The sequence below is a fragment of the Martes martes genome (genome assembly GCF_963455335.1).
Source record: "Martes martes genome assembly, chromosome: 18".
Taxonomy (NCBI): Eukaryota; Metazoa; Chordata; class Mammalia; order Carnivora; family Mustelidae; genus Martes; species Martes martes.
In genome coordinates, this window is record NC_137906.1 from 5,527,431 (window position 1) to 5,550,335 (window position 22,905).

Sequence of the window (22,905 nt, forward strand, 5' to 3'; positions counted from 1 at the left end):
TCCAGCAACCAGGCTCTGGGCCCACTTCAAGGCTGACCGCTCCCTCACCTCTTGAGTTTGAAGCGGATCCGGTGGCTGTGCTCCAGGATGGCCATGAGGGCCTTGGGGTCATAGTCGGCCGGCCTCCGGAAGGCCAGGCCCTCGGGCAGCCCCTGCACGGCCAGCAGCCCCGGCTCCCTGAGCAGCCTCTCGTAGGGCAGGGGTACCACGCTGGCCCTTCCCAGGGCCTCGCCTGTGGGGGAGGGGGTCGAGGAGAGGGTCTAGTATGAGAGGGCAGCCAGGCCGGGGTGGGGGCCAGGCGTGCCCCGGAGCTGGGGCCATGTGGAGTCCCTCCCTGGGGCGCCGGATTCCTGGGAAACTGGACCCCACGGGCCCCTTCCCTGCAAACTTCACACAGAACAAGACCCCGCAGGCCAAGCGGGGCAGGTGGGCGCTGGGGACGGGCCCCTCTGGGTGCCCTGAGGCCCGGGGCTCCCCCTCCCCGCCATGGCCGGGGTTCCCGGTCCTCTCTGGGTACCCGGGTGGAGGGGAGAGCGGGGCTCAGGGCCGCGGGCGGGAGCTCAGGAACAAACCCGGCAGAGAGCAAGGAGGGCGGCACGGAGACCGCAGCGGGGAGAGCCGCAGGGAGAAGGGAGGAGGAGAGGGAGGAGAGAAAACCTGAGAAAGAGGGGAAGCGGACAGGTAGGGATGAGGAAGGGCTGAGTGTAGGGGAGACTCACTGGGGACTGAGGGGGAGGGACAGCCAAGGGGCCGGGGCTCAGGAACACCTGTTGTCACTCCCACACTGCAGCCCTCCCGGAGCCAGAAAGAGGCCATTCACCTCAGATGCCGCCCGAGGTGGGCCACGGGGGTGGGCAGGGGCAGGGCAGAGCGGGCAGGGGTGTGGGGAGGGGGAGGGTTGAGGGCACGAACCCTGTAGCTGGCAAAGCCAACCACATGTGACAAGCCCTCCCCTCCCGGGGTGGCCAGCGTGCCCGCCCAGGGCCTCTGGGCCTCCGTCCCACCTGGGCCTGCCCTTTCTCCTGACAGCAGGAGATCGCTCAGACCTGTGCTCCACAGAACCAAAGGCTCCAGTACAAAAAGGAATAAAGCCAGAGCTGGGACCCTTAGGGACCAAAGGGACCTGCCCAAGGTCACCGGGAGGCCATGACGGCTACCACTGGACCAGAGATTACACAACTGGGCACTTCGGAGGGAGGCCAGGCCTGCCCACCTCCCCCAACCCCCAGAGGAAGGACTTGGCTAACGAGTTAAGTTAGCGCTCACCCAGTCATTCAACAAACACCTAGCCCCAGAGGGCACTGGGCCGGTGAGGGGTCAGAACACAGTGGGTCCCGAAAGGGGGCGCGAAGCCAGCAGCAGGGGCTTCCCAGAGCTGAGCCTTAGGGAACAATGCGGGGTCTGCCGGACCGAGGGGAAGGCAGTCCCGGGAGGCACAGCGGCGCAGAGGCGAGGTGTGAGACGGAGCCGGAGCGGGCCAGGGATGGGGAAGTGGCTTCGCGAGGCAGGGCGGCAGGGCTGGGGGGTGGGGCAGAGCCCAGCTGTGGCAGGGAGGGTGACGGGGAGCCCCCGAGGCCATGGTCAGAAGATGCCCTTGGTCACAGGACAGGTGGGTACAGCAGGGAGCTGGCGAGACCAGGCCAGGGCGGGCCCGGGGAGGTGTGGACGGCAGGGGGCCGGGAGGGGCCTGCTCCGAGGGACGGGGACTGGGGCTCCCACCCGCCTGGGGGCCCCAAATGGAATGAGGAAGGATCTTACTATAAAGAACATCAAACACCTCCTCTACCATCTTGCGCAGAAGGTACACGTCCGAGCCATGCTCCAGAGAAGCCCGAGGGATGCTCCGGCCGCCACCCTCGCCCCGCGACACCTTCTTGGGCTGCTCTGCCTCCGGCTCCTTCCAGGGGGCCCCGCCTGTGGGACACAGAGCAGCCGGGCCAGGATGAGCACCTGTCTTTCCCCCCTGCCCGGCAAGCTGAGGTGTCCCTGCCCCGTGCTGAACCCTGTGGCGGACACTCAACGTGGAGTGGAAATGAAGGAAGGAAGAAATGGATGAGGGATGAGTGAGCGGGCCCGGCCCCAACCCCTGCCCAGGGCCCAGGCTGGTCATCTGGGAGTTCCTGGAGCCTAACAGGGGGCTTGGGTCTCAGCCTGGTCACCTCTAACTCGCTGTGTGCCCTTGGGCAAGTCCCTACCCTCTCTGGGCCTCGGGGTGTCAGCTCTCACAGAAGACCAGCTGGCCCGGCTCAGAACTGGGGTTCAACCACTGCTGGTTCCACGCGTCCCTTTCCGTGCTCTGACACTGACGCCGCCTTAAATAGTCTGCTGCTCTGCCCCGTGAGGAGATGATGGGGACCCCACCAGGAGGCCAAGGGGGCTACAAAGAGGCAGGTTCGTGCCAGGCTGGGCCAGGGAGTGTCCGTGGACCCCTGGATAGGGAGATGCTGGAAACTTCATGGGAAAGGGGACGAGACAGGGGCCTGGAGGCCCCCTCGCAGCCGGGAGTCTGATTCCCTCCCGGGATCTGCGGAGCCTGAAATAAACCAGCCGAGCTCCCGGGGCTAAAAATAGTAGCTCTGCCGGGCTTGGGAAGCCAGGTGCACCTTCCCCGGCCCCTGCCTGGCAAACTGGGGGCCACAGAACCCTGCCACTGTCTATTCTACCCTGGGCCAGTCCCCTCCCACCCGTGGAGAGGGGACAGGCTCAGAGCTGAGTCGGGGTGGGGCTGGGGCGGCTGGGGAAACCTCTGGACCCCAGTGATGACCTGCCCGGTGCTGGGGGGCCAGCCTTCCCTGAAATGCCTGATCTAGGCTCCAGACCCTGGGTGCCCTCCCCTTTCACAGACAAGGAGGTTGAGGCCCAGTAGCCGGCAGGTGGCAGAACCAGGACAGAGCCCAGGGGACAGCCCCGAACCCTGTAGGACCTAACCCACCAAAAAAGTGAAGCTGACCCGCTCACCAGGGGCACGGATGGAAATTCAGGGCATGAGAAGCTGGCACAGCGTGGAGAGTAACCACAGGGGTTGGGGCGGTGTGGGGAGAGGGTTGGCGTCTAGGGGTGGAGGATGCAGATAGGGGCCCCGGGCGGGAGGAACGTGGACACGGAGGCTGGCCAGACATCTGCTGGCCAAGGAAAGGAGGGAGGGCCTCCCGGGTCTGGGGATAGCGGGCACGAGGCAGAGGGGAGAACGTGTACCGGTAAGCTGGCACTCAGCCCGGTGCCGCCTGCGGTCAGGGTGAGGGGTGCCGGAGGGGTGACGCAGACGGAGGGGCTGGGTTACGCGGGTCTACAGGCCCCGGCAGAGCGTTGAGGAGTTGGAGACTTCGGAGCGACCCCCTGCTTCGGGGCTCCCGACTCTCAGCTCTGAGTGCCACTCTCCTTTTCAAGTGACCAGGACCCCCCCCAACCCATCCCCGGCAGGGCTCCTGGCAGGCAGTAGGGTGGGGGGTGGGGAAGGATCCCACTGTACGCACCCCCCCCCCGATTCTGAAGGAGTGCGGCAGAAAGAGCACAGGTTTCAGAACAGAAGCCTGGCCTCCGTCACTTGTCACTTGGGGGCTCTGTCTCCCTGGGCACGCGGCTAATGCTCACTGTGCCTCAGTTTCTCCCTCGTACACTAGTGCGGCTTCCGGAACCTGCTGGGGAAGCAAACAGAGCACAAGGCCTCGCCCAAAGCGCTACTGATCACCACTAACCGCTCGTGCTACCGGTGTCCTCAGTCCCTTTGTCCCCAAGAGCCACCACGGGCCGCACACAGCCGGGGCTCAACAAGTGTCAGTTGAACAAGGACACTTGGGCACTGCGTCAGAGACGCACGGGAACTGGGCAACACTGGGCCTCAGTGTCCCCTTCTGTCAACGAGAGATGGACGTGTCTGGGTCTGGCCCACCCCGGGCTGGAGTCACCCGGTCTCTAGGGGCCGAGGGGCTGCTGGAGGAGTCACGCCCCGATGATGCCCCATTGGGAAGCCTGCACAGCCCCGGACACAGGGCACCCTGGCATTGCTCTGGGGACCCAGAGACACGCCAGAGCTCTCGCCCTCGGGGACCGCAGGCCCCACCCAATGGAGCCCCGGGGTACTCACGGCAGAACCTGAGGAAATCTGACTGCAGCTCCTTCCGTGCGTTCAGGAACATTCTCCCCTTCTCGGTGCCCACCACGAAGGCGCTCTCCTCGTGCACGGCGACACAGGCCACCTCTGCGTTCAGCTTGGACAGCGCTGAGCACTGCGGGAGGGAGCAGGGTGTGTGAGCCTGGGGGAGGTCCCCCCGCCACGGTTCTCAGTCGGAGTCTGCAGGGGGAAGGACTGAATGCCCCCCAACCCCCAAAGCTTGCCCAAGGTCAAGGGAGAAGTCATGTCAGGGAGCCCCGAGAAGAACAAAGACACAGGGCCTCGCCTTTCCCTCCTTCCAGGTCCTCCTAGCTCTAAGGGGGCTTCCTGCCTGGGACCGGCCCCAGCCCCAGGCACGACCCTGTCTTCCGTATTCACAAAGTCCTAAATGAGAAGGGTGGGGGCAGGAGAACCAAGGCTCGGGCAGATAAAGGTTTCAATCGCCCATCAGCCGCTTCTTGCTGTGGGACTGACGCATGTCCGTCCCCCCCTGGGCCCGATCTGCAGAACCGGGACCAGCAGCCCAGCTCCCTTTCAGTGGGCTTGGTTGTGGGGATTCAGCGAGGCCCGGCAGGCAGGAAGGATTCTCTAACCCGGGGCATCGCATGTGGGTCCACAAACAGAGAGGTCATTCCAGCAGCCCGAGTCGAGGGGTTGACAGGCCTGCTGCATGGGAAGCCTGAACACGGGGGCCTTGCAACCAAGACCACCAGCATTTCAGCCCTCCAGACCTGTCGGCAGAAGCTCTCTGCCTGCCAAGCTCCCAGCATGCACTCAGCACATAAGTGCTGGGTTTTATGTGAATTTGGTAGCGCTCGGCTGGCAGGCGGGAAGTCTGGCTTCTCATCCTAGTTCCGCTGCGGTGTGACCTAGGACAGGTTCCTCAACCTCTCTGGGCCATAATCACGCTCCCTAGCTCCAGCCCAGAGTCCCTGTGCGGAGGAAGCCGGGAACATCGTAGAGCCGACCGGCCTGTCCCCTGGGATCTCCTACAGTGAGGGGGTGTGTGATTTCCCGCTAAGATTAAAATAAAAACCTGCCGCTCACTTCCCCCGGGGCAGTGCTGCAGAACGTCACAAGCAAAGGAGACAGAGAGTCAGTCGCTCCCCACACCGGAGGGCCATCGGAGCTGGAGGAGATCCCTCCCTCCCTGTGTGTCACTCCCCAGGGAACCGGCCTCCCCGGAGGCACAGAGAACGGGGCTTGGAGGAAAGGCGGGAAGAGGGTCTGGCCCCACACCCCAACCCCAGAGGATGCCAGAGTCTAGTCGCTGCCGAGCGAGGGTCATTGCTGCCCTGGGCGTCCCTCAGGAAACCCAGAAAGGGACCCAAGGGGAGGGGAGCATGCCTTGTCCACAGGTCAGCTACGGGGGCATCGCTCCGCTGAGAAGCCTCTGTATCACCCTCTGGAGGACCGAGTCCAACAGAACTTTCTGGGAGGATGGAAAAGTTCTGTCGGGGCGCCTGGGCGGCTCGGTGGGCTCAGCATCTGCCTGTGGCTCAGGTCATGATCTCGGGGTTGGTCCTGGGATGGAACCCCGTGTCGGGCTTCCCCCTAGGTGGGGAGCCTGCTTCTCCCTCTGCCCTCTGCCCCTCCCCCCTGCTCGTGCCCTCTGTCTCTCCTTCTTTTTCTCTTTAAAAAAAAAAAAACAAACAAAAAACTGGTCGTGCTGTGTGACTCCAGGCAAGGTGCTGCCCTCTCTGAACTCAACTTCACCATCCTAACAGGCAGGGGTGCAGCTAACGGACGCCAGACAGCTTCCAACACCCGCCTACCCACTGTCCCAGAACCTTCCCCCAAGGAAAGGCTACAGTAAAAATGACATTATCATTTCCTCATCCGGGAGAAACCACTACCGGCTTCGGTACGTAGGCAATGGTGCCAAAGGGATTACAAGGCCCCATTCCTCTCTCCTGGCCCTGAGATGTCGTTACATCTCTCGCTGTAACATCGGGGGTGACAGCTTCCTCATGAGTCACTGACCACACAGGTCCTGTCCTCGGGGGGCCCTGCTGGGGGTCGGAGACCTGGGACCTTCCCAGGGATGGGACCGGAATGGCAAAAGGTGATGAAATGAGGACGAGGGGTGAGGGGACCAGGGGACCACGGGACCAGGGCCAGCGCTGATTTCCAGGGCTACATTTTCACATCCTTGGCCGCACCCAAGCTTCTCGCTGCCCCCCGCCCCCCATGTTGGCAGATGGGGACAGTGAAGGTCCCCCGAGGTGGGAGAGGTGGGACTCGAGCTCCCACGTCTGCTGACAAAGGCCGGGACTCCCACCCGTCCGGGGCAGACCAGGGCACTCACCATGGAATCTAACGCTGACACGAGGCTGGTGATGATCTCGTCCTTGCGGGTAAAGGCCGAGCTCCAGCGGTCGGGCCCGCAGCCGTTGGCGGGAATGTCGCAGCGCTTCCCCAACAAGGCCATGGTCACCTGGATGGAAGGAGGAAGCGGAGGTGGGCAGGTGCTCCCCGCAACCCCGCCAGGGCCCCAGACCCCTAGGGCCGCCTCTCCGTCCCAGGTGGGACGAATCAGGGGCTGGCCCCCCTTTCCCCGAGGGGTCACGTGCATGAAGGCGTTAGACCCCCGGCAGCCCTAGACGGGGAGAAGCCTGCACACAGCTCCGGACAAGCACGGGCGCACGCGGCAGGCAGCCGGGGAGTGTGGCCCGTGGCGTGTCCCCCAGATCTGCAACTCCAGGGCTGAGCCCAGTACCATGGCCAGTCTGCCTGGCCTACCTCGACTGCCAACTCTCCCCTGCACGTCGCTCTGGCCACGGCTCTCTCTCCCCCTCGCTCACACACCCTCCATGGCTCCCTACTCCCCACGTGAGCTCTGGACTCCGGCGCCTTGTCTAACTCGCCCTTCGCAGCCCACACTCGGGCCCCCCAAGCACACCCACGTCCTTCACGGTTCCCCAGCTGTGGGAGGTCCCACCCTCCGTGACCCGAGTGGTCTTCTGGCCCCTCTGTCGTGTGCCGACCGCCCACTCAGTTTTTAAAGGTCACCTCTGCTAGGAGGGTGCCCTCGACGGCCCCACCTCCTCCTGCCCCTTCCCGCCCTGCCTGGGCCAAGGGTCCTGGCTGGCCTCCCACCTGTCGCCAGGCTCCCCCGTCACAGCTTTCAAACAGGCTATGGTGGGCAAGGCCACTGCCCTGAGGCCCAGGAGCCCGTCTCAGAGGTTCAGAAAGACAATGGAGGCCACTTCATCTCAGGACAGGGTTTCCCCAAGACAGGACTTTGTCCCCCTGTCACGAGGCTCCTGGAGGACAGAGGTGCGCCCTCCCCTTGCTGGAATGCCCGCAGACTGGGGCCCAACGTCAGGGCTCCCCCAGGCAGGGGACAGGCCTACTGCCCGGGCACCACCTGGCCCGGGCCGTGCACCCATGAGATGAGACACAAAGGTCACCCTCCCCTGCTTCCAGTTCCGTCCTGGCCCTCCCCAGCAGAACCCCAGGGGTCAGGCCCAGGGGCTGCCCCAGTGCCAGAGCCTTCCTCCTGCCAATCCAAGCAAAGGGGAGGGCAGAGGGTGAAGACAGGGACCCTCAGTTGCCCTCTCGGGGTTCGGCTCCCCTAATGCCCTGTGCATGGACCCCAGGCCAGGTCAGGGGCACAAGCAGGGAGCAGGGCCACAGGCCTCAGAAGGAGCCTGGGGGTCCTGGCCTCCGGGCTTCCTGCAGACGGGGTCACCGGGCAGGCTGATGGTGCCAAAGCCGGAGCGTCTTCTACCACCGCAGCTGCCTGCACCCCCCAGCCTGGACCATAAGCTCTGCCACTCCCCTGGGTCCAGCTCAGGGCCCGCCGCGCACGACCACCCGTGAGTCATGAGACCGGCCATACGGAATGAGTGCCAGAGAGCATCACACACGACAAGGTAAGGAATGTCCCAGCTACAGCTGTGGGAACGTGCAGAGGCATTAGGAACGCAGTCGGGCCTGGCTCCCGCCTCCCGTCTGGCCCGAGTCTGCTATTTGGCTGTGAATAAATATCGATTTTAACAGCTGGTCGGTCAGCAGTCGGCCAACATGGGAATTGGGTTCGCTCCGAAATGTTTACAAAATGTATTTCTTCAACCGGGATGCAACTTTATGTCTGAAGTCCGTAGTATTAAGGGACGCAGAGAGCGTGACAGGCCACGTCGGGGACATCCTCACGGGAGCCGCAGGCAGCCGCTGGCCAGAGCCTGAGGCCTTGTGTGGTTTGAAACCCACTGGAGGGTCCCCTACGTGACCTGCTGCGAGGCTTGCCTGCCCGGGGCGCGCGAAGGCTCCTCCCCACCCTCCGGCCACCCCCTCGAGCCATTCCCAGAAAGACCTCAGCCCACCAGCCTCCTGGCCCAAATTGAATCAGGGCAAAGCTGCAGGCACCAGACAGCCCTGGCCTCCGGGTGGCCCCAGACAGCTGGTGGCTCCTTCCTGCAGAGTCCTAATCCACTTAGGAAGGAACGAGGGACTCAGGCAGGGAAGGACGGAGGGAGGGAGGGAAGGCGGGTTCCGTGTCCGGGGAAGGTGGGTGCACTTTGGGGAACGGGAGGGAGCAGACCCTCCTGCGAATGCCCGGGGCCTCTGGGAGAGGGGCAGGCTTCATGTGGCCGGAGGCACGAGAGCACGGGGCCCGGGAAGAAAACCACCCAATAAAGCCAACAAACAATTCAGAACAGAGAACAGGAAGATGAGAGCAGTAAACCAGGAGGCGAGGGGACAGCTCAAACAGGACAGCGTCCCCGGGGCCGGCGGTGGGGGTGCAGGGGGAGGGCGGTGAGGACAGGAGCCACGGCCGGAGCCCCCCCGTGCACCGCAGCCCAGAGGCCAGGCCTGGGCAAGGCCGGGGGTACCCAAGCCCTGCTCTGGGGCCCCCAGGGGAGGACACAGAACCGTCACATCGGGGAACAGGCAGCTGGTTCCTGAAGCAGGGGATAGGTCGGGAGGGACTGCCAGCCGCCCTCGGGCTCCTGGGTGGACAGGCCTGCAAGGGTCGGGAGGCAAGTAGCAAGCAACCTCTCCTCCCCGACAGATGTTTCTCCTGAGGCTGCCAGGGGGCCACCCACCTGGTTTACCTCCCACCTCCCGGCCACTCGCCCTGCTGGCACTGATCGCCAACCCCACCGCCAGCGCTGACCACCAACCCGACCACTGGCACTGACCGCCAACCCAACCGCCGACACTGACCTCTCATCCAACCGCCGGCAATGACCGCCAACCCGACCGCCGGCACTGACCGCTAACCCAACCTCTGGCACTGACCGCTAACCCAACCGCCGACACTGACCGCTAACCCAACCGCCGACACTGACCGCTAACCCAACTGCCGACACTGACCGCTAACCTGAATGCTGGCACTGAACGCTAACCCAACCGCCGACACTGACCGCCAACCCGGCCGCCGACACTGACCGCCAACCCGGCCGCCGACACTGACCGCCAACCCGGCCGCCGACACTGACTGCCAACCCGGCCGACACTGACCGCTAACCCAACTGCTGGCGGCTGCGGTTCTATCCTGGCCTCTCCTCTTCCCCGTCCAATTCTTGGCTTAACGTCACCTGGAGGCTGGTGACTCTAGCTTTCTCTCTCTCCTCGTCCTTGACCACCACCTCCTCCTCTTCAATGTCTAAGAGGCCTCTCGACCGGAGCAGGCCCCCCTAGTTCCCGCTCAGGCCGGCTCCTCCCCGGCCAGCCACTTGGGTGCTCGGGCTCCGACCGAGGCCTCGTCCCTGGCTCCCTTCTCCCCTGCTTCTAAAACGATGTGGGGAGAACGCCGCTCGTGCGGCTCCAGAAAGCAGCCAGATCTGCCCACCTCTCGTCACCACCAGGACCACCTCCCCATCCAGGCCACCATCCTTGCTCGCTCACGCCGTGGCCGGGCCTCCCTGCCCTTCTCTTGTCGCCACAGTCCCCTCCGGCCAAGAGCAGCCACATCAGTCTCACGCCCCTTACCTGGAAGAGTCCAGACGACAGCTCCCCAGCACAGGTGCTGGTGAGTGGGGCCCACCAGCCTTCTCTGGTCCATCTCCCCTCTGCGCCGGGCTCTGGCTCCATTCCCCTCTTGTCCCCCACGTGCCACCCGGGCTCCCCTCTCTGGCCACAATGACTGCGGTGCCCCCGTGCAGCGGGCTCTCCCAGGCCTGCCCCTCCTGCCGCCGCCGTCCCCGCTGTCCCAGCCCCCATCACGGCTCCCGGGCACACCATCCCCGACCGCATGGCAGGCCAATCCGCACGCCAGCTTCCCATCTCCTCCGCACAGAACCTGCTGCCGTGCGAAGGGACCGGTTCACAGGCTTCTCGCCCGACGTCCCCAGCAGGAATGGGAGCCCTGGGGGGCCGGGGCTGTGCCGCCTGCCAGGGTCACGGGGCGCCCACTGCCTTGAACGCCTGCTCGGGTTTTCACGGATGCGCAACAAATATTCGGGGAACCAGCCGGTGCGATGGGCGGCAGGAACCGGGACGGCCACAAGCTACACGCAGAGTGACAAGTTTGGGCTTGGAAGGCTCTCAAAAAACAAATTTTTTTTTTAAAAAGAGAGAGGCAGTGTGCAACATGGCAAGTGTGGCTGCTTTTGGATCACGGAGGAACAGTCCAGGAACTGAAAGCGACGGAGGGTGCTGGGTCAGGGGTCCTGGATGGGCGCCCCGCTGCGCGGCCCAGGACCCCAGCACCGGAGCCCGCGGACACCTGTCTGGGGTGGGTCACCAGCATGGGAGACGGGCTGGTTGGCTCCCGGGGGAAGGGACAGGACTTCCTTCTCCACAGAGATCTCAAGGAAAGAGGGGGGATGCCACTCTCTTGACCTGTCTGGAGACCAGATGTGGGCCAGGGTCTTGTTTCACGAAGCACTAAAAGGCAGAGCTGGAGCGGGTGAAGACGCCGGGTCCCCGGTCCGCGGGAACCCTCCTGTGTGACGTCAGCCCCGTCCCTCCGCACCTGTGAGTAAGAAGGCAGGTACCCCTGCTCGCTGCCCGAACCAGCCTCCAACTCCCAGCTTCCTGGGCCCCGCCCCCTAGAAGCCCGGAGGTGACAGGTCGGCGGCAGGGCCCGGGACACTGTATCTTCAAGTTCGGGGGCGGGGGGGGAGCCTGACACACAGCCAGGCACAGCTGGGAGGATCTCTGGGCACGGGTCCAGCCCCAGCATCCCGATTCCCGTTTTCGAGCAGCTCTCCTCTTCCTGCCCGCAGCCCACCTCCCCCCCACCTCCCCGGCTGGGGACTCCTTGCCCAGACAGCGGCAGCCTTGCTGGCTGCCGAGAGTTGGAGGCCAGCCCGGTATCTGAGCCAAAGATTAGCCAAGTGCTTGTGTGCCCGTCTGAGTCACTAGGGCCCCGACTCAGGGCAGACCTGTTCCCCAGTGGGAAGGCACCCATGGGGACCAGGCCCAGAGAGCCCACTCTCCAGCGACCCTGGACAGCACCTCAGCTGGGGTCTCGAATCCCAAATGCCGCACACTGGGCACTCCAGGCCAGCTGGGAGGCTCAGCGGGGGGTGTCCCTGTTCCTGTCCTTTCTGCCGCCCATGGGCTGCATGCCTGGGGAGACAGGTGCTGGCCCTGGCGGGTACCTGATCCCTACCAATGACATGTGGCCCAGCAGGACACGGGAACGGGGCTGATGGGATCAGAGGTGGGAGACGGGGGTGCGAGCGAAAAAAGCTGGGGCTGCAGAGGAAGCTGTCGGCCCAGACCATCTCAGACTCCCCTTCCCCGCCAGCACCTGGCTGGTCCCTCATCCAAGGGTTCAACCTCCTCCCTCCTCCCCTCCTTGCCCTGCTTTTACGGGCGGCTCCCTCCTCCTCTCCCAGGCTGAAGAGCGGGCCTCATGGCCACCAACCACGGCTGTCCACCGGGGTCCCCTTGGACACGACTGTCCCATTCATGAGCACCCTGACAGCTGGGACCTCTGTCCAGGGAGCGGGCAGGATGGAGGGGACTTCGCCCCTCCAAGGGTGAAGAAACCAAGACCCACGGGACCTTCCTGTTCCAAGGGAGTGACAACGGCAGGATGACCGGTGGGACATCTGATACAACCAGGCCTTTTTGCTCCTACTTAGGGCAAGACTCCTCGTTCTGAGGCACGGGGCTCACGGCCGAGGGCCGGGCGTGGTGAGACCCCCGGAGGCCAGCGGAGAGACTGAGGCAGAGCTTGGACGTTCGATGACAGGAGTCCAGGAGCCAGTCCTCCACACCGTGGGTCCCGGGGCTCAGGGTGACACGCAGAGGAGACCCAAAAGGGCCCAGGCCTCAATCGGCAAGTGCCAAGGAGGTGGGCTCAGCCAGCCGTCCAGGGACCTGGCTGCCCCTCTCCCTGCCAGGGGCTCAGCAGAGGTGAGTGAAAGAGGGAACGACATGGCCGTTTCCCAAGGACCCAGGCCTGGTGAACCCCGATGTCTGGCGAATCCCCCCAACCACCCTCACTTTTCAGAGCAGGACTTCGAGCCTCGAGCACCCTAACCGTAAACCCCCGAACCAGCATGTGGAAAAGGTGGGATCTCAGCCCAGATCACCCCGACGAACCGGGGTCCCTCCGGGATGCCAACCGATCAGCAGGCTTGGCCTGGCCGGCAGGGAAAGGGTAGCCCGCCCAGCACTTGGCTTCCTCGCCCATGGGGCCCAGGCGGGTGCAGGTCAGGAGACCCCAGGAGACCCTGTGGGCAGCGGGCCTGTCCCCCGAGCCCGGGGCCACCCCTGGCGAGTGCCTTTCCTGCCCAGGGACCTCACTGGGAATCCAGGGCCCGCCCCCCTCTCCCCCACACGTCTACTAAAGCCTGACACGTACGTGCTTAAGGAGGCGGGCGTGTCAGTGGGCATTTGTGCGCGTGTCCATGGAGCGCGCAGGTGTGACCGTACGTGCGTCCGAGACGGCAAGCGCCACGGTGGAAGGCATGGGGATGGGTGAGAAAGGGGAGAGCGTGTGCACGACCCACAAAGAACAAGAGCAGCCCCCCCCCCCCGCCACAGTGACAGCGCGTGGCCTGGCCCACCAGGCTGGGGAGGGTCCCTCGTCCCCACGGCTTTGGGACCGAACCATGAACCCAAGGCCGCCAGCTCTCCTAGGACCAGCATGCTAGGGAAGGGCGAGCTGGGAGCCACCCACGAGCTGGGTCTGCTCCGCCCCCTGCGTAGCAGGGGTCGGGGCACCCCTCCCTCCCTCCTTCCCTTCCGCACACTTGTTGATCCCTGAGGGCTACACCGGGTGTTCATGGGCCACCCAGCTGGGCTGCGCTGGGAGAGAGCACACCTCCACCTGGCCGTCGGCCGGGCCCTGGTCCCCAGGCAGGGAGCTCCGCAGAAGCGGAGGCCGGGGTACCTCTCAGGAGGTCTCAGGCAGGAGGCTTCCCGGGCCTCCCTTCACCCCAACCTGTTTATCCAATCCTCCTGGGGAGCCTGTCCCGGGCCAGGCAGACTTGGAAAGGACTCAGATGACCCTGCCGGTCCACAGAGAATGATCAGACCGTGAAATGAGGATAAGCGGGGAAGCGTGTCTGAGTTACAGAGCCTGACACCAGGGAGAGAGGTTCCTCGCATCTTCTGTTTCTCTAGCTCTGGGGAAACAGGGTTCTCTAAACCAGGGTTCTCTAAACCAGGTTTCCCGGAGCTGATGGATACGGAGATGGGCTTTGAAGGGTGAAGAGGAGTTCTCTGGGGGACACACATGGAAAGGTGGCTTCTGGGGGACAGCAGAGACACCTGGCTTGCGGATTCACAACCTTCACTCTGTAAGCAAAGGGAAGTGCTTGGTAGTACTCGCCCAGGGTTCGCTCTGCAGTGTCAATCCTAGCGTTAGAGTGGATGCTTGGTGGCCTCTGCGGAATGGAGCAAGGGACACAGGTGGGGGAGGGTAGTACCCGACAAGCCTATCTCTGACCCAGAGATGAGTGTGAGCCAACATGCTTACACGTTCACACACATGCACAGGTGTATACACAACTGTGGTCAGTGCAAGTCTTCCCGAGGCCAGTCCCCAGGCACGGTCACTCGTGAGTGTGGGGGAACCCTCACAGAGACTTCGCACAGAGAAGATGCCAGCCCAAGCCCGGGCAAGACAACCTGCTGGCACACAGACGAACAGGAAACACACCACAGTCCTGTCCAGCTGACCTGCCTCTGCCGCCGGCCTCACTGTCCTCCCTCAAGGGCCCCCCACCCCAGCCTGCAGGGCTCTAGACACGCCTGTCCTCTGGCTTCTGGAAGCCGACACCTCCATGTCCATTGTAAGAGACACCCTCCCCTTTTCCTGGCTTGCTCTTAGTGTCAACGTGTCAGGCACGTTGGTGCCTCTGATCCTGACCCCCCTGGCCAGCCCGCTGCCCCTTGGCTAGACACCCACAGCTCCTTCCTCCTGCCCTGCGACTCTCCCTCTGCCAGGACGCAGAGGCATCTGGGCCCCCATGAAACTTCCAGCTCTTGTGCGCCCCCCGGACCCGCCAAGAAGCAGTCGGGTACACAGAGCCGGGCCAGCAAAGGTGTTCGGTGGGGAGGGGCCGCTTACGCAGGTTTGAAAGAATCGGGTGGGGGAGGTGGACGGGATATTCTGGACAGGGAGCTGCACTAGCAAAGGCCCTGAGGCCCCAGCCAGCAGGGAGTGGTATGGGGTCCTCGTGGAGGCTGGAAGGGGAGCTGGGGCAGATCCCTGAGCCCTGACAACAGAGACCGAGGTCAGATTCTGAGACTGTCCGTGCTCCATCCCACCCTCAGCCCCCCCCAAGGGACAGCAGTTTGCAGGCCCACGAGGACACACTCCACTCAGAGCATGAATCTGCCCCCAGAACACCTCCTGGGTGCTCAGGGCCCTGGGGTCCATTGGGCAAAGAAATCCCCGTTCTGGGCCCCCGGGGTCCACTTCTCTGGTGTGTCCTCCCCTGTGGCTCTCAGTACAACAACAAATTACTGGACACATCTCCCCACAAGTGGAGGCATCCAGTTTCCCCCCTCTTGAACACGGGCCTTCATAACCCACTTCTAACCCACACACAGCGCTGGCATCGCCACCACGTGACCTCCGAGGCCCGGTCCCCAAAAGGCAGTGGGCTCCTGCCGGCCTCTCATTCCCTCCCCGAGACACTCGGCATGGGAGCTCTGAGCTGACACATCAGCGGTCCAGCGATCCCGAAGCCGCAGTGATAGATGGGGCAGGGGGCAGGGATCTAGAGATGCCTGGGGAGACCCAGCTCTTTCGTGGGCCAGCGGCCAGCAAGGAAGAAGTCTCTGAGAGAGCCCCAACCCCAGCCATCTTCTGATGGCCCGTGCAGGAGATCCTGAGCAAGAACCAGCAGGCCGAGGCCAGCCAAGCCCCAAACTGAGAGATTAAAGCAGGAAATGACTGCTGTTGCATAGTTCTGAGTCTGGGGCTACTTGTTACACGGCGATCGGTGACTGATACACGCCTGGGGCAGATTGTGCCGAGCAGGTGCACCTCCAATGGGCAGCTGTTTGGGAGGGTGGCTAGAGCCTGCAAAGATATTTGGGGTGTCCCATCTGTGGGTGCTGGGGTGCACTGGAGGGCCCCCCAGCGCCGACACAGCTGGGTCGGGCAGAGGAGCGGAACCCCCACGCACCTTCGTCTTCCTGGACAGCACGTACTATACGAGCCCGTGTCTGAGAACAGCTGCTCTAATTGCCCTTAGAGACTCGTGGGAGGCCCCAAAGTGGCCCTGAGAAGACACTCCTGCCCTAACCGCTACAGCCTCTGAATGTCACCTTATATGGAAAAGAATCCCTTTCACAGAGGCAGCGACCGAATGAATGACCGTGACACGGAGGGATTATCCTGGATTATCAAGGGGGGCCCTGAAAGCCATCACACGGATCCTCGCAAGGGGACGGGTTTGACACGCCGGGAGGAGGAGGTCACGTGAAGCAGAGTGCAGAGAATCTGCCGGCCTTGGGGAGCGGCGTGGCGCGGCCACAAGCCAAAGGATGCCAGCGGCCACAGGAGCCGGAAGAGGCAAGAGGAGGCGGATTCTCCCCGACAGCCCCCGGAGGGCGCCCGGCTCTGCTGACTCCTGGATGTCGAGCCGGCGGCCCCGATCTGCGTTCCGGCCTCCAGAACCGGAGAGAGTAAGTTTTGGTTGCTTTAAAGCACCATGTTTCTGCAATTTGTTACAGAAAATGAATCCTGGACACTGTCACGCCTCACACCCCCACTCCCGAGTCACGGTCCACGTCCTCAATCCCCTGGACCCACGTTCCTCAGCTCAGACCTCGCAAGAGCTCAGGCCTGGGTCTGCAGGGAAGTTCTCCGATCCCTTCCTCATCAGAAACCCCAGAACCACCCCTGGAAAGGGCTGGATTGCTCCGGATGCCAGGGGGACGCCTCTGATTCAAGTCTCAGTGCCCTAAGAACCAGCTGGGCTCAAGAGCTCGTTTAAAAAAAAAAAAAAATGCACTCAACCACGCAAAAGGCAAAGGCAAAAGCACACACCACCCAAACACGGCCCCCGCACCATCCGCCGCCATATGCTTGTGTTTCTGGAAAAAGAAGCTTGAGAGAACAAACAAAATTCTCCCCCGTGGGAGAATTTTCTCCTCCCCAGCAGCCCCCCTCCCCCCACTGGATACTTCCTCTCCTCTCCCGGGGGCTCCCCAGTGGGGATGGAGACACCCGGGGCCCTGAATTCCTGTCCCCTCCCACTGTTCACCATCACGGCGGCTGGCAGGGAAGACACCGGACCGAAGCCCCGAGTTCCACTTCTGTCTGCCAGGGAAGGATCCAGGCAGGGTGGCTGCAGTCTGGACCCTGAGCGCCATCCCCGGCCCTGGTCCCTTCTCCCTGCTAACAGAGCCCTCTCTGTGTCCTGGCATCTCACGGCAGGTGCCTGGGGCAGCGAATCTTGGTGATTCTCTACTGCTTAGATCCAGGCAATCCTGGTCCCTTACCTGGGGTTGCTTTCAAGAGAACCATATGACCCAATCCTGGCTACTCCGACTCGAGGGGCTCCTAGGGAAGTTCTCCTTGGTCTTCAAAAGTGACTGAAACCAGGGATGTCCTCCCTCTTCTGCCTGGGGCTCCCTCAACCATGGCAGCCACGTGGGGACCACAAGAGGAGCCCGCCCGGGAGGTGACGGGGAGGACATCCCGTGGAGGAACCTGGCCCTTCATGACTCGGAATCTGGGCTTCGGGTCAGACAGTCAATGTCCACATTGGTTAAGCCACCTTTTCTTTTTCTTCTTTTTTTAAAAAAGATTTTAAGTAATCTCTGAACCCAACGTGGGGCTCGAACTCACAACCCGAGATCAAGAGCCAGGCCCACTTAAGCGACATTTAACGGAGGTTTCTTTTCCCTGTGGCTGTCCACGCAGGTGAAAACTCACCACACTGGACACTGCACTTTTTTAAAGGTTAAAAACAAAGTGTCCCAGGAAGTCAGCATGTACTGGTTATAAAGTCACCTATTTACTTTTGTGGCCTGGTCTGTTTTATAACAGACCAGGATTCCCTTTCCAGGGACACCTGCATGGTTCAGTTAAGCGTCTGCCTTTGGCTCAGGTCATGATCTCAGGGTCCTGGGATGGCGCCCCGCATCGGGCTCTCTGCTCCGCGGGGAGTTGGCTTCTCCCTCTCCCTCTGCCTCTGCCTGCCGCTCCCCCTGCTTGTGCTCTCTCTCTGACAAATAAGTGAAAACTTAAAAAAAAGATTCCCTTTCCAATTGATGGGTAGAGAGCGCAGGTCCCGTTTGGTTCCCACGGCAAGAATCCAGGCGTCTGTAGCAGGCCCCCATGTGACCCTCTTCTCCCCTGCACATGGAGCAAGTGCCCGCTGCCCCTTTAGGCCGAAGGGACCAAAGTCACCACTCAGGACAGAGCACCAGAAGACAGGTGTCGGTCCCTCTGAACGGCTGAGCAGGTGCCCAGGGCTGGGCCACCCACACCCAGATATCTTGTTAATTTCCCTGAACCTTGCTCTTGTCATCTATAAAATAGGGCAACAGTACAGACCTACCACAGCGCACTGGTCGGGGGGCAGGTAAATAACATTAGTTGAAACAGACCGTTCGAGGCCAGAAGTCTCAGCTGGCTGCTGAATGAATGGACTCGGGCCCTGGGTAAGGACTAGAAGAGGTGACCTATCAGAAGCGTTCCCAGCTGGAGATCTTATAGCAGTGTTGGTGGTAATAAAATAATAGTTTCAAAGAGATATTTCTATACCCGTGTTCACTGCAGCGTTGTTTGCAATAACCAAAAGGTGGGAGGACACCCAACGTCCACTGATAGAGGAATGGGTATAGAAGATGTGGTCTTCGGGCGCCTGGGTGGCTCAGGGCGTTAAGCCTCTGCCTTCGGCTCAGGTCATGATCTCAGGGTCCTGGGATCGAGCCCCGCATTGGGCTCTCTGCTCAGCAGGGGAGCCTGCTTCCCCCTCTCTCTCTGCCTGCCTCTCTGCCTACTTGTGATCTCTGTCAAATAAATAAATAAAATCTTAAACAACAAAAAAAAAGAAAATATGGTCTAGACATACAACAGAATATTATTCAGAATATTTATTTTATTAATTTATTTCAGGGAGGGTGAGGAGCAGAGAGAGGAGACAAGCAGATACCACGCTGAGTGTGGAACCCAACACGGGGCTCGATCCCATGGCCCTGAGACCAGGACCTGAGCCGAAATCAAGAGTCAGATGCTCAACCGACTGAACCCCTCAGGTGCCCCCCGAGAATATTATTACTTTAAAGCAGGAAGGGAATTCTGGAATATTCTACAACATGGATGAACCTTAAGGACACCATGCCGAGGAAGATGAGCCGACGGCAGAAAGGCCGCTAGCGTATATTTCCACTTACGGGAGGTCCCTAGAGCAGTCGTATGCACACAGACAGGAAGGAGCATGGTGGGGGCCGGGGGCTCAGGGGGAGGGGGAGGGGGACTTTGTGTCTACTGGGGAGAGAGTACGGGCAGGTGAGAAAGTTCTGGAAATGGCTTGCATTGCAACGTCAATGTATCTCATGCTACTGGGCATGTGAGGACTGTTGTGATGGTCAATCCGATGGGATGGGTGTTTTACCCCAACTAAGTGAGAGCAGCCAATGACTGAGTGTTATCATGGGACCCCCCAACACTAGGTCTGGGGATGTGCATAGCCTCCCCAAGCCTTGAGCCCATGACAGGCTCTGAAGTCCCACACGAGCCCCAGGCTCACAGGCGTCACAGGACAGAAGTCATGGGGGGGGGGCGCCTGGGTGGCTCAGCGGGTTAAGCCTCTGCCTTCGGCTCGGGTCATGATCTCAGGGTCCTGGGATCAAGTCCCGCATCGGGCTCTCTGCTCACCGGGGAGCCTGCTTCCCTTCCTCTCTCTGCCTGCCTCTCTGCCTACTTGTGATCTCTTGTCAAATAAATAAAATCTTAAAAAAAAAAGAAGAAGAAGAAGTCACAGGGATACGGGCTTTGGTTCGACCCAAGGAAACACTTCCCAGCGGGGAGGGCTCTCCCCGGTGAGGGCAGAACAGACGGCCATGTGGGCACTGAGCTCCCCGTCCCTGGAGGTCTGCAAGGGGAAACTGCCCATTTATCAAGACCTTTTGAAGAAGGAGTGTGCACGTTTCTTGAAGGAGAGACTTCCACAAGTCACCTGGCAGGGAGTCACGGGGGCAGAGGTCAAGGACAGCTCACCTTTGCTTTGGGTAGAAACTGAGGCCAGACAGAAGGAGGACACAGCGAGAGGAAGCTCCAACCACTTCAGATAATAAGCTCTGGGCACTTCTAAAGACACAAAGTCAGGGGGTGCAGAGCTGGACGGGCCCCTTGCCCAACCACCTCCCTGTGCATGTGGGGAAACTGAGGCCGGCCCGCGCCCCAGATCTCCGGACACCCAGCGCATGTTCGTGCGGTAATGCGACGCACGGCCACGCCCCCCACCCCAACTGTGCGTAACTGCTATGCCGTTGCAAATTCTCTCCGATTCACTGGCATGGGTCCCTTCGGAAACACACTTGATTTCTTTGTACCTGGGGAACCACTGCAACGGTAGGCATCCTGGTTTTAGCACAGTGCCCACGTGCGCTGGCTTCCTGGGCCTTCGCCCCGGCCCCCGGTCCATTGAAAAAGACATCAGACACGAACACACCACAATGACACAGAGCAACACGGCCGAGTCCCTCCAGTGTGATGAAAGCACCCGGAAGCCCAAGGTCACACCGCAGGATTCCACTGATGTGCGGCTCAAACACATCTGAACTCCGGTGTTCGAAGTCAGGACGCTGGTCCTCTGGCTGGAAGGGCGTGAATGGGGCTTCTGGGGGCTGGGAACATTCTGTTCTCGATCTGGGTTGTGACTTGGGTAATTCGGTTTCTGAAAACTTCCCAAGCTGCTGACTTATAACGACTCGCTTTCCCACCCCCACCTCAATAAAAAAGTTTTAAAAAGACGTCAGACGCTGGGATCCCCGGGCAGGCAGCAGACACCAGCAGAGCTGGCCGTGACAGACCTCCAGAGGGGGAACTGGGTTCCCACCCCGGGACCAGCCCTTTCAGTCCCATCACTTTATCCTGAGAAAATTCTCGGCAACTCGGTGATTTATGTGCAAAGGCATCTCGTCAAAGCGTGTCACACATCCACAAGAACACACAGCACCCAACACACCAAAGGGAAGCAGGAGACCACCCAAGAGCCCCCAGGGGGCTGGAAGCAGTGTCGTGGGAGTCACGACCGGCCCCCGGGACACATGGACACCGCACAGGCCCTGCACGTTGCTGGGGGGGGGCTCCATGAGTGACCCACCTTCCCCGGGGCTGCTTTTTGGTCTTTTGCACGTTCTCTGAGCTAAGGACGTTATCACTTTTGCGCCGAGCAAGAAAGAAGAGGAGGCTCCCTCCTTACCGCCTCCCCACCCCTGGGGCAGGAAAAGCGGGCCCAGGGGCCTGGCAAAGGGCAGGCCCAGGGAAGCACATGCCTCCTGCCGCTTTCCTTAACGAGGGAGGCCTCCCGCCTTCTCTGAGGGGGAGCTGGGGGAAGGGGCAGCTCTGTGGCCCAGGCCGTGGGAAGCCGCCTCCTCTCGGTCCAAGGGTTCCAGAAGGTATGGCTTTATGTCTCCGAGGTAGAGAGGGGTTCGTGAAGCGGGGCAGACGCCTCCCGGACGGGGCTCCCCAGGGCCAGGCTGGGGCCAGGCCTGCGTACTGGGCACAAGACAACAAGGGGAGCCCCTGTGTGTCAGCCGTGTGTCTGCGCCCTGCAGAAGATGGGGTGCTGCGGGGGGGGACGGGGTGGCCGGGTGGCCCTGTGCCTGCCTCACCAGGAGGGGAGCCCGGGCTCCGGGGGACAGACGGCTCTCCGGGGTCAGGTTTCTGACCCGTTATTTAAAGCCCCGCTGCTGGCTCCTGGCAGGCGGGCAGGGGCAGCCGCCGCCTGCGTGACTAGGATGAGAAATCGCGATCCTGACTGGGGCCGCGTGCCTATGGCAACTGGCGTGGTGGCCTTGGAGACTAATCTCCAGGCTGCCAGGCCGCAGGGGCCTCCCCGGGCGGGGCCCCAGCTCCCTGCAGAGGCCCTTGGCTGGGAAGGAGGGGACCAAACCCTGTCCCAGCAGAGGACGGGGCATCTGATCTTGCAGGGTCACAGCCCAGGCCACAACCCCCCTCGTGGTCACACGCGTGGGATGTGGCCACCACACTTCGTTGGACACCCCATGACACCCACGGCAGGCGCTCCTGCCCTTGAGAGTCCCAGGTGGGGGAAGGGGGGGCTTGGACAACGACAATAAAATAGGCTATTAAGAAAAAAAAGATTAAAACACTGTGATACATCTTAATTGAAATGGCGGTTGGGGGGGTGTCTACGCAGGTAGAAACTCATCACGCTAGACACTTGCGATGTCCGCATTTTACAGTAAGTTACACGTCAGTTAAAGGTAAAAATAAGGAACTTGCAAGAAGCCCAGGCTAGCGCGTGGGGAAGACAGGGGAGGCTCCTTGGAAGAGGTGACACCTGAGCCGAGCAGGATGTCAGGCCACAGGGGAGCCGGGCCCAGGGAGGATGGCCACGCTGCCCACCCCCGACCCCGGCACCCCCGCCCAGGCAAGAGATGCTGAGCAAACACGGCGAGCCCCGTCTGAAGGCGTGCCAAATTACCGGCTGCCCAAGAAGCCCAAGCAGCAGCCCAGCCGCCCACGTGCGTCTCGGCTAGGCCTGACCGGGGTGCGGGGGGGCGGCCCCGTGTGGCTGGAAGGGCCGGGAAGGAGCAGGAAGTGGTGGGCAGAGAGCCAGCCTCTGCCATGGGCGCCAGGTCCGGCATTTCAGAAGGTTGTCACTGGGGGGGCAGGATCCATTGCAGAGTTTGGACCAAGGGCAAGATGTGGGCAGTTTTGCGGGGGGGGGGGGTCCTGGCAGGACTGGGCAGACGTGAACCCACACCCGGGGAGCGGGTAGTTCTGAAGCTTCTGCAGTGGTCCGGGCCAGAGATGGGCAGGTCTGAGGCCGAGGGCAGCAGCAGGACGGAGGAGAGGGGGTCTGTGACCAAGGGAAGGGCAGAGGTTTGTGTCAGCGTGGACAGCAGAGCCCCAAGGAGGGGCCACCTGGAGTGATGCCTAGGTTTCTGGTTCTGATGATGGGGTGGCTGATGGTGCTCCCGGCTCAGCAGGGAACAAAGGTGGGGGGGCCAAGAGGCAGCGTCTCGGTCAGGAGGGCCACCTGTAACCTGATCGGGGCTGGGGGCTAGGTGGGGGGCTCTGGGCTCAAGGCTTGAAATCTGAGAGGTGCGGGAGCAGCAGAGGCCCCGGAATAATGCAGAGGAGAAGTCAGAGGGCAAGTGAGGATGAGGGAATGTCAAAGATCTGGGCCTCTCCGCCCAGGCCCTCTGGTGGTCTAGGACGA

The 22,905-nt window shown here is 62.1% G+C and overlaps 1 protein-coding gene across 1 annotated transcript in view; it reads right to left on the bottom strand.

The window, feature by feature from the left end:
* The window catches only part of GTF2IRD1 (GTF2I repeat domain containing 1), a gene marked incomplete at its 5' end in the record, with an annotated part of 99,934 nt that overhangs the window by 59,656 nt on the left and 17,373 nt on the right, over positions 1-22,905 (bottom strand). The window contains 4 exons of the mRNA XM_080830411.1: positions 49-232; positions 1,759-1,914; positions 4,085-4,226; positions 6,420-6,548. Coding sequence (XP_080686537.1) covers positions 49-232; positions 1,759-1,914; positions 4,085-4,226; positions 6,420-6,548 — 611 coding nt within the window. The remainder of the gene's footprint in view (positions 1-48; positions 233-1,758; positions 1,915-4,084; positions 4,227-6,419; positions 6,549-22,905) is intronic.